At 44.8% G+C, this 10,549-nt stretch overlaps 1 protein-coding gene across 1 annotated transcript in view; it reads left to right on the plus strand.

Annotated features, from left to right (window-relative positions):
• Positions 1-9,539, plus strand: part of DSCAM (DS cell adhesion molecule) — a 467,715-nt gene extending 458,176 nt beyond the window's left edge. Inside the window, exon 33 of the mRNA XM_058045375.1 lies at positions 8,546-9,539. Coding sequence (XP_057901358.1) covers positions 8,546-8,889 — 344 coding nt within the window. The 3' untranslated portion in view covers positions 8,890-9,539. The remainder of the gene's footprint in view (positions 1-8,545) is intronic.
• Positions 9,540-10,549: the final 1,010 nt, after the last annotated feature.

The raw sequence follows: 10,549 nt of genomic DNA on the forward strand, positions 1-10,549 counted from the left end.
TCTATTCCATGGCCTTCCTTATCAGCACACCTTATCTCAGAGTTTGCATACAGATGTACAAGACTGTGAGCTTTCAGTCAGGTTTTGGGAGTCCTTTACAAATCCATTTCTGACACCTGGAGAGGTCAACAGAGCAGCTCCTGCTGGTTCAGTGAGCCCTGAAAGCTCCTCACCTGTGCAGCCTCTGTGCTGACTTCCAACCCATCCCAGGAATATTCCTGTTTCCACGGAGCCACCATTGATTCAACCCCCAGCTGAAATGATGCATAATTGAGCAGCTTCTGTTCACTGCAGCAAATGAGTTTTAAAAGTCCAGCCTTGCTAAGCAGGGGCACCTCACTGAGGTTTCCAGCACAGATTTCCAAGTTTTCCCAGCCACTGGGCAGGAGGTGCTGTCTCAGAACATCCTTAAAAATGCACGAGGCCGCTTGCGTGACAAGGCACGGGAAGGGAGCGCTCCTGGCCTCACCTTTCCTGTCACCATTTCATTATTTATTGACAGATTTGCTGCCTTTAGCCCTGGGGTGGGTATTGATTTACACAGTGAGGCCCCTTTTGCATGTTATTATAACTGAGACACCTCATTAAATCAAGGCAGGAAGGGATCAGTTGTGCAGGTGCAGCAGCCCCGTGAGGCTGGGCATCCACATGGCTTATCCACAGGGTCTGAATCCATCTGACCCCTGGAGTTAATCAGTTTTTCCTTCCTTACTCAGCTCAGTGTCAGAGAAACCCTTAAAAATCCATCAGTTCTCCTTAAAGTTCCTTCTGGAAAGGACAAAGCATCTGGCAGGTGTTTAGAAAGTGCAGCACTGTGTTAGAGACCCAAGTTCTGCTTAGAGAAATGCAAACCAGAAACGTGCTTCAATTCCTGCTCCATTAGATCTTCCAGGAAGAGGTAACAATGTGATAATCAAGGCTCCTGCCATCCTCTCAGGCAGCTGCACAGTCTGTTGTGTCAGTGGAGTTCAGATGGATGATCTCAGTTCAGCTACAGCAGTCATGCTTTTGCTTTAACACATCTTGATCAAAGGCTTTTTCTTGGAATCAGAAGGCTTAAATCTAAATAACAAAATGAATCACCTTTTAAAAAAGAGGAAAAAAAATCCACATTAGTTGGAATCCTCATTTTCAGTCACTTAAACCTAATCTCCAGTAAGTAGAAATCAATTTAAAGTCTTGCTGAAATCAATAGAGTCGGTGATTTATAGCAGTAGCAAATTTGGCTCCTGAACTCCAGATTTCCTGATACCCTGGTGTTCTTTAAGAGATAACTCCAACAATTGTAGTCAACAGCAACTGTTGTTTTTATTTTGCTCTGTGAATCACAGCTGGTATTTGGAGTATTTTTATGAAAATGCCAGTTCTGGCAGACTGCAATGTGAAACATTTAACAAGGTGTTATGGATCTCCAAACCATCCATGAGGGTGCAGTTTTTGTGTAGAAAGTTATAAAGTACAGCCCTGCAGGGGTGACAGGGAATTCTGATTTCTCCAGCTAGAAATGGGAAACCTGGCTATTTTTCAACTTTTTAGGTTAAAAATGTAAACAGCATAAGGGTGGGGTGTTTTTCTGCCTGCTGAAACACAGAGAGAAGCACGAGAGGATGTGATGCTGTGGGTCAGAGAGCCAGGAAGGGCAGGTTGGGAGCTGAAATGAATCCTGCATTCAGTCAGTTTAAAAGTACTGCCCAAATGCTGAGCACTTTCATCATTTTTCCTGGGCACCTGAGCAGAGGTTGAAGCTGCTCTGGAGAAGGGAAGGGCACATGCCTGCTCTCACAGCAGCTTTTTCACTCATGAGGAATCCTTCCTTCCTTCCTTCCTTCCTTCCTTCCTTCCTTCCTTCCTTCCTTCCTTCCTTCCTTCCTTCCTTCCTTCCTTCCTTCCTTCCTTCCTTCCTTCCTTCCTTCCTTCCTTCCTTCCTTCCTTCCTTCCTTCCTTCCTTCCTTCCTTCCTTCCTTCCTTCCTTCCTTCCTTCCTTCCTTCCTTCCTTCCTTCCTTCCTCCCTCCCTCCCTCCCTCCCTCCCTCCCTCCCTCCCTCCCTCCCTCCTCCCTCCCTCCCTCCCTCCCTCCCTCCCTCCCTCCCTCCCTCCTCCCTCCCTCCCTCCCTCCCTCCCTCCCTCCCTTCCTTCCCTCCCTCCCTCCTTCCCTCCCTCCCTTCCCTCCCTTCTTCCCCTTCTTCCCCTTCTGCTGCTTGGCTGTTTTCAGACCTTCTGCCTTTTATTCTGGATCACCTCAGAGCATTATTAAATCCAGTTTTTGTCTCGAAGAAGTGGCCTCAGCAGGAGCCTGAGTGTGTTGATAATGGTGTGCTCCTGTCGACAGATAGCGAGCTGAGATTCTCACTCATATGGCCAGCCAGAAATTTGCACATGGAAATTCCATTTCCCTTTCCATTAATCATCAACACTGGGTCTAGAGAGTGGAGTCTTGGCATTCAAAGCACTCTTCAGAAATTTTTACTCTACTTGTGGCATTTTGCTGCAAGAAAATAACAAATTCCAACAAACTGGGAAGGCAGCTCTGCACTGAGCACATCCTGGGACGTGTATCAGCCAAGCAAGGAGGTGCAGGACTGATCCTCTTCACCCCCCCCCCCCTTCTTTGCAAGCAGGACACAGGGCCAAGCTAAGCAAATAAATGGCTTTATTGCTCATTAAGTGAGTTTGTCCCTGTGCTGCAGAGCCCTGCAGGTGAGGGGATGCTCTCGGCGCACTGCGGACCCGAGATGGACAGGGAGGCAGCACCAGCAGGACTCCAACACTGACAGCAGCAATTGTGAGAAATGTTACTGCTGCTATCAGCCTGGCTTCAGACCAAGCTGCTGCTGTCCAAGAAAGCTTTGCCTGCTCAGTTTTTAATGGTGTGTCAGTTCTGGATGTGACAAAGGCCTCTGAGCATCGCTTACACTCGTTTTTTCCAGCAAACCTCTCACCTTGTCCTTGCAAACTCTTCACTCTTTCCTCCTTTCTAATGCAGGTTTTCTCTCATAGGCAGTCTTTGTCCTGAAAAACAGCCTCTGAGTAGCAGCAAAGGCTTCACTGATTTATTTACTGTGCTAGTGAGCTGGAAAAACCAACTGTAATTTTTTAATCAGCATAAACCTGAGCTTGGAACTACGTCAGCAGCTCTGTCTCCTTTGCTTCCTTTCAAAGGAAAACACAACATCCCATCAGTGCCTCCCCTTCCAAAGTCAGCAAAGCCAGGAGGAGCCCAGCTGAGTGGGACTCCATCTGCACAGCACTTGTACAAGGTCATAATTTGCTCCTAAATCAACATAATTACATCAGCACCTTCCCTGAGCTAACAGGGCTGTGGGATCTCAGCCCTGGCATGGTTTTTGATCCCATGGAATCATCCCTGAGAAATCTCTGAGAGCTTTTTGCCTGCCCACTCACCTCCTGAAGCAGGATGTGTGAATGCCCCGTTCAAGCAGCCTCATCCTTACCTGTGTTAAATAAAACACCCTGTCACAGTCACCAGCCCTGCTTCTCAAAACTTTCTGAGATAATCTCTCAAATAGCACAGAATTTCCTCCACATGGCAACCACAACTTCAAAACCCTCAGGCTGTCACCCTCACTGATGGTATCTCTGTTGGAGTGTTGTGAAGACAAATTGCTTTTCCTTTAGTGGAGGCTCTGATTCATGAGAAAATGCATTGACCTCTCATGTAAAAACTTGGTAAGAGCATCTTTTTTTGCAGTCTGCGATGATCCTTGAATTGAAAATAGCACAAATCCTTAGAAATATTTTTTTTCTGGAGTAGATGAAAGAAAAAGAAAAACACCATGCAAGCTCTCTGGCATTTCAAAGAGGAATGAGGTAAATCTTTTGGGAGAAAGGAGTGCTTCTCAGCTTGGTTTAGTTCTGCAGATGAGACAGCTATCTTGAATAAAATCCAAGAAAAATTCAGCAGTGATGTTTTTCCCTGCATGTAGTCTGTCAAATTCATCCCAACCCTTCCCACACCTGAAGCTGACCTCTGGAAAAAGGCTAAAAATGTCTGTTGTGGTTTTTTGGTTTTTTGGGTTTTTTTGGTTTTTTTTTTTTTTTTTTTTTTTTTTTTTTTTTTAGCAAAGTGTTTGATATCAGCTTAGTTGTACTGAAATAAGGATTAAGGATAAATTATTTTTATTCAGTGTTGCATTAACACAGAAAATACTCCCTTTTTGGTAGAATGTGTTGCTTATTGTAAATATCACAGTTAAGTGATTTTTAGCATTTGTTTACAAATATGTATTTGAACTAACATTTTCTTAAATGTATCATACTAAATAATTCATTAGAGGGCTGGCCATTAAGGAAAAAAAAAAAAAAGACTGAGGTAGCTCTGGCTTAAATTGCAGCATTCAGATTTGGCTGGGTGCTCATTATTTCTGTACAAACTCAAGGTTCTTATGCAGCAAATCCTCCTTTCTTAAAAAATTGCAGAATCACTGAAAGGTCAGGGTGGGAAGGGACCTCTGAAGATCATCCAGTCCAAACCCCATTTTTAAAAATGCATCAGAAAACTGGAGTTTTAGAATGTCTTTTGTACTAATTAAGCCAAAATGCATGAATTATTAAACATGCTCATTTACAGTGCTCATGCACTTGAAAGGTTTGCTTTCATTACTAATAAGGCACAAACATAGCTGAAAAGAGGTAATTAGAGCATCAAAGGCAATGAACCATCCTGAAACTTCATAATGTTTTGCCCAAAAAAAACCATCATTCAGCTGAACAGCAAGGAACCAAAAAAATGCCTGAACTGTTGTGTCCACAGGATAAGAACCAAAGTCTTCCCAAGCAGCTCCAGAGATACAGCAAGAAACCTTTATTTCTGCTTAAAAATACCTTCAGAATTGATGTAGACATGGCAAAGGTGAACCCCTGTGGTTACATTTCAAAGATTGTGTTTTCAAGTCAGATACCCATTAGTTCTTCTAAATCAAAGACTTTTTTTCTTCTTTTTCCATCCTGCGATGTTTCAACCCTAGCACAGATGAAAAAAGTTCCATTCTCAAGATTTTTCTTTGCCGGTGATTTTAATAATGTGCCCTGTTTTATAAGCAGTTGCAGAGAGAGATGCTCCTTGCAGATGAGAAGGAGCAGTGACACTTTTTATGATGGGGAAATGTGTACATCACATCAAATAATGAGGGCTCTGCATAAGCCATGGCAGAGCCTGTGCTTTGAGTACCCAGTTCTGGAGAACAAGTTACACTCTGTGGTTTCTCATTACTGAAATCCTGCTGGAACTTTGCCCCCGGACATTTAGAAAATTGCAGTAAAATGACTGCATATTGTTTACACAGATTATTGACTACGCTTTCTTATGTAGATTTAAAGGGGGGGGGGGGGGAAGATCATTTTTACATAGCTCCAAGCTCCTAAATACACTTGAGAAATGTCTAGACAGCAGCTTGAAAAGCAACCTCCATCTCTGTAAGGTTCAGTGCTCTTTTTTTTTTGTAGTCCACTGATACCCGTGGCTCTCAAGAAGCAGCAAATGTGCCAAGGCACAGAATCAGCTCCGTGAGGGACCCACGGGGAGCTGTCAGTGAGCCACGCTCCAGCTGCTGCTCCACACCAGCTCCTTCCTGGAAAGCCAACCAAAAAACAAGCAGGAAATGCAGCAGAAAGAGGGAGCAGGTGTAAAATGTCCTGGCTGGTGTTAACAAGGCAGTGGCAGCCCCTCGCAGGCAGTGGTGGGTGACAGACACCTGTGGGAAAAGGCAGATTGTTGTAGGAAATGGAAACATGGAGGGGTTTGGGTTGGGAGGGAGGGCAAAGATCATCCAGTGCCACCCCCTGCCATGGCAGGGACACCTCCCACTGTCCCAGGCTGCTCCCAGCTCCAATGTCCAGCCTGGCCTTGGGCACTGCCAGGGATCCAGGGGCAGCCACAGCTGCTCTGGGAATTCCATCCCAGCCCCTGCCCACCCTCACAGGGAACCATTCCTAATTCCCAAGATCCCATCCAAACCTACTCTCTTTTAGTTTAAAACCATTATTCCTTATCCTATCATCCTATGCCCTTGTCCCAGGTCCCTCTCCAGCTGTCTTGGAGCCCCTTTAGGCAACGTTACCTCAGCGAGGAGGAGCTGAGCTAGGACAGGCTCAAGCAAGGGGCTCTGAGGTCTCTCTGGTTCCCTCTCTTCTCCAGGCTGAACACCCCCAGCTCCCCCCTCCTATCTCCAGAGCAGAGGTGCTCCAGGACTGGGTTCAACACAGAACAGTTTTCCTCTTCTGCTGGGGCTGAGGGACCCCAGTGGAGCATGGGAGTGGGAGAAACCCCCCCCCCCCCCCCCGCCCTTTTTGATCCCAGCAGTCTCCAAACATTCCCGGCAAGAGGGAAATCATCACTTTGGCATTAGAATCAGTCCCAAAGCTCTCACAGCTGCTGTTGCCATCTCCAAGGTGCATTCTGCTGGCCCTGACAGTGAAATCCCCACGCCTGAGGCAGCCAAACCAAGCTCCCCAAAACCTCCACTGGACAGAGGGCAGAGAGATGTGGGGAGCATCCCTCTCACTCCTACTTCTCTCCCTCTGGAGAGGAGTGGGGTAGGAGCACAAGAACTTCCCATCCTGGCTGTCTCCTCCCTCACAGGGAAAGCTCTTTGGAGCCAACCAACCCAAAACCTGCATTTTGGAAGGACTTGCACTACAAGGGCATGCAGAAGAAGTGATGTGACCAGGGGTTCTGTGTGCCTAGGTGTTGGACAGCATGGATGGGGAGAAGTGCCGTGAGTTGGTGCCTCCCTGCTCACACAGAATCACAGAATAATGAGGTTGGAAGAGACCTCTAAGATCATCAAGTCCAAACTATGCCCTAACACCTCAACCAGACTATAACACCAAGTGCCATGGCCAGTCCTGCTGTCCTTCCCCCCAGCAGCAGCAGCAGCATTGTTGCTGTCTCAGCTGAAACAGGTCTGACATGCACAATTGTGCTTGGCATGAAAGGCACTGCAGGAGAATCAGGCAAACCAAGGAGCAAAACCCATTAAAGCCAACACCACCCATTTCTCAAGAGGCAATCAGTGTGATTACCATGACAAACCTCCCCCTCTCCCTCCAACTCCATGGTGTGTGTCAGGCTCATCTCGAGATACTCCCATCTTACTCCACGGGGGTAACACACCACGTGCTGTGAGCCTGTGCTGGAGATGCATCCAGAAAAAAACATATGGTGTTAGACTGTGCCTGAGGGACTTCTATAGGAATAAACAAGGATCCTGGCCAAATGCAACTCCTCAGCAATTCTCTATCTGTGACCTGGAATTACAGATAGAGCAGATGCTGTTGGTCTTTTAGCTAAGACTTGCAGTGCCTTGACTTACGTGGGAAAGCAGAGGACCTGTTTTATTTTAGGTCATTGGACAGCTTTTAGCTGGGCTAGAAAGAACAAAATTGTTAAACATAGTTTTATTATGAAGAACTGCTTTCCTGGTCTGTTGTTTATGCCACTGGCACAGGTCAGCCTTAATTTTCCCTGCTGTAAATAGCTCATGGAGAGCTATACAGGTGGTGTGGTGCCAAGTGTCTCCTGCTTTAAACATTCAGGATGCATCCCATCTGTAGATGAGACTCTGGGTTTGATATCAACCATAAAAAAAAAGCAGCTCCATACCTGCAGAGATCTGTACAGAAAGGAAAATACTGTTCTGAATTCTCCTGCAACTGTGCTTTTTTTCATACATAGGTGAGGTTACACCATCAAATATTTTTAGAAGGGAATGTCATTATGTGCCTGATTGCCTCTCATTTCCTTGAAGGAACATCATGAATGCCTAACAGGCCCTGGAGTCGGGGGAAATAATGAATAAGAGGTTTTCTTGACAATACAAAGCAGAAAGTTGATGCAAGAGCTCAGGTGCCAATCCCAGTGCATTTTGTTACCACAAACCAGCAGCATCTTGGTGGTCAAAAATGCTACAGTGGTAAATACAGTGGTAAAAAATTATTAGTGAATTAAATACAGTGATGATGGTTGACAGGTAAATTTTGTCATATGAGGACAAGAATGTTTCTGTTTTATTAAGAAATCTCTCAAAGACTACAGCCTTAGCACTCTTGCATCCATTTAAAATAGTTTAGTCATTCTACTCAACACTGGGGTTCATTAATTGGAATTGTGAAGGTTTCCATTTAAAATGGAAAATAAAAAGTAAACTCAGTAGTTTACTGAGCCTCTGCATTTTCCAAGATTTTGACAAAGGAAAACCAAGAACTTTTCAGATTTTGAGAAAAAGCTCCTGGTCTTTTCATTTTATCTCCTTCATGCTGTGAGTGCATGTAAAGAACACTGCACTCCTCATTCCATTGTGAAAGCAAATATTAAGAGCGAATATTGTGGATATGCCCAGAAGGAATTTACTGCACAATTCTGTAAGATCATAGCAGAGTAAATGGCTGACAAATAATCTGTAAATCATAAATTGTGATCACAGATCCTCCCCTTTGGCAGCCAAACCACCTTGAGTCGCTCCCGCCAGGTGAGGCCACGCAACGCACGACCCAAAATCAAATCTCACTTGTCCCTTTTGCCTCCCCAGGTGATCTCATGCATTTGCCACCCTACCTGAGGATGGACTTTTTATTGAACCGTGGCGTGCAGGGCACGAGCAGAGACCTGGGTTTGGGGCAAGCCTGCTTGGAGCCACAGAAAAGCCGAACCTTGAAGCGTCCCACCGTGCTGGAGCCGATCCCCATGGAGACATCCTCCACGAGAGATGTCCAGTCATGGCAACCTGGTGCTGTGGCAACGTTACCTCAGCGAGAAGGAGCTGAGCTAGGACAGGCTCAAGCAAAAATGAGCAGCTCCCAAGAATCCCTGCTGGACTCCCGGGGCCACTTGAAAGGAAACAATCCCTACGCAAAGTCTTACACGCTGGTATAACGAAAAGAGCATGGCTGGACAGTGGCTGTAAATATTTACACTGAAAAACAAAACAAAACAAACAAACAAACAAAAAAAAAGCCCAATGAAAGCTACCTTTTTTTTATTGAATTCCAATATTTATAATTAAAGAAGAAGATTGCCAAAATATTTGACAAAAAAATAATAATATGAACGACAGACAGTGCAAAGACTCTCTTGCTTTTTTTCTGTCTGAGTGTGAGCTTCATCTGACTGGACATCTGAATTTTTGGGTAAAAGAGTCCAGTTTTCTGATCTTCACAAGCGTTTGTGTTTTTACTGATTTTCTACGAAGTGCATGGAGACTTAACAAAAACATTTTAACTGGAAGTTCCATCAGACAAGATTTAAAAGGGAAAAAAATCACAAAAAAAAAAAAAAAGAAAATCACCCTCTTTGTGAATTCAACAGGAACATTGATTTGGAAAAACGAAGTCTTTTGTCATGTTTGCACTTTTTTTTTTTTTTAATTAGAAAATGGGTCCTTGATTGTTCTTTTTTTTTGTTGTTAATTAGGATGAGTGATGTCAGTGGAGTGAGGAGATTGATTTGGGTTTTTTTTTAATATTAATTTAATGAGACACTCTTTGCATTTTGTCTATGCGAAATAAAAGGGTCTTCTGCCTTTATTTGTGATGTCTGCTTCCATCACCTTTTGCTGTGGTTTTCCCAAAGTGTGATAATCATGTCAGTGCCATCCTCTGAGTAATGTCTTTTTGTGCCTTGGGAAAAAACTAAAGGAACTCAGGGGTCACATTTTTTGGAAAAAAATTGGGATTCACTTTTTTTTCTGCCATGGGGCAAAAAGGCAGAAGGGTGCAAGCCCTGAGTGCTCTGAACCAAACCCACCCTGGACTCTCAGCATTTGCTCCATTTCACACCAGGAAGCTTTGGTTCAGCTTCAATATTTTTTGGATCACAAGAAATGCATTGACGTTACTTTACTTCCTCCTTAGAAAAGGATCTTTATTCCATTTGGGAACAGCTCTTATGGAAATTCTTTGCTTACGTAAGGACCGGGGTGGAAAAAAACCAACAACTTCTCCCATAATAGGAAAAATGGGAGGAAAAAAGTTATTCCAGGTCTTTCTCTAGAGGAAAAAAAAGCTTGTAACGTGGGAGCTGTCAGCTCATATTACTTTGTTGCATCCTCTGATTCCATGAGAAGTGATATTGCTTGTTTTATGCAGAGCATAAATGATTGAGTACCAAAGTCGGTGTTTTTAACACAAAAGCCTTGCTAAGTGCCTCCTTGTGTGTGCCCTGGCCGCTTGTGTGTGCCCTGGCCAAGGCAGCAGGGAGCAGAGCATCCCAAATTGGTGCCAAAATGTTGTTCAGCACTGGCTGGAGGTGCCAGCTGTGCTGGGGCAGGGGGGGAGCTCCCCAGATTTCCATGGCTGTAAGCATTGCTAACACAAACATTTCTGCACCGTGCTCAACTCAGATTGCTCTAAAACACAAACGTGCAGCAATGTGTGGTTGTTGTGTCACTGTTTTTAATGGGATTGTGCTGTTGAAAGGGCACTAAGTGAGCCAAGTGTCTTGGAATGAACCAGGTTGTGCTTGCACCCATAGCTTTGCCAAGCCCAAGGGCTGAAGGTCTGCAGAGCTGAACAGAAGAGGCCAAATGAAGACATCC

The sequence above is a fragment of the Melospiza georgiana genome, chromosome 2, assembly GCF_028018845.1.
Source record: "Melospiza georgiana isolate bMelGeo1 chromosome 2, bMelGeo1.pri, whole genome shotgun sequence".
Classification (NCBI taxonomy): Eukaryota; Metazoa; Chordata; class Aves; order Passeriformes; family Passerellidae; genus Melospiza; species Melospiza georgiana.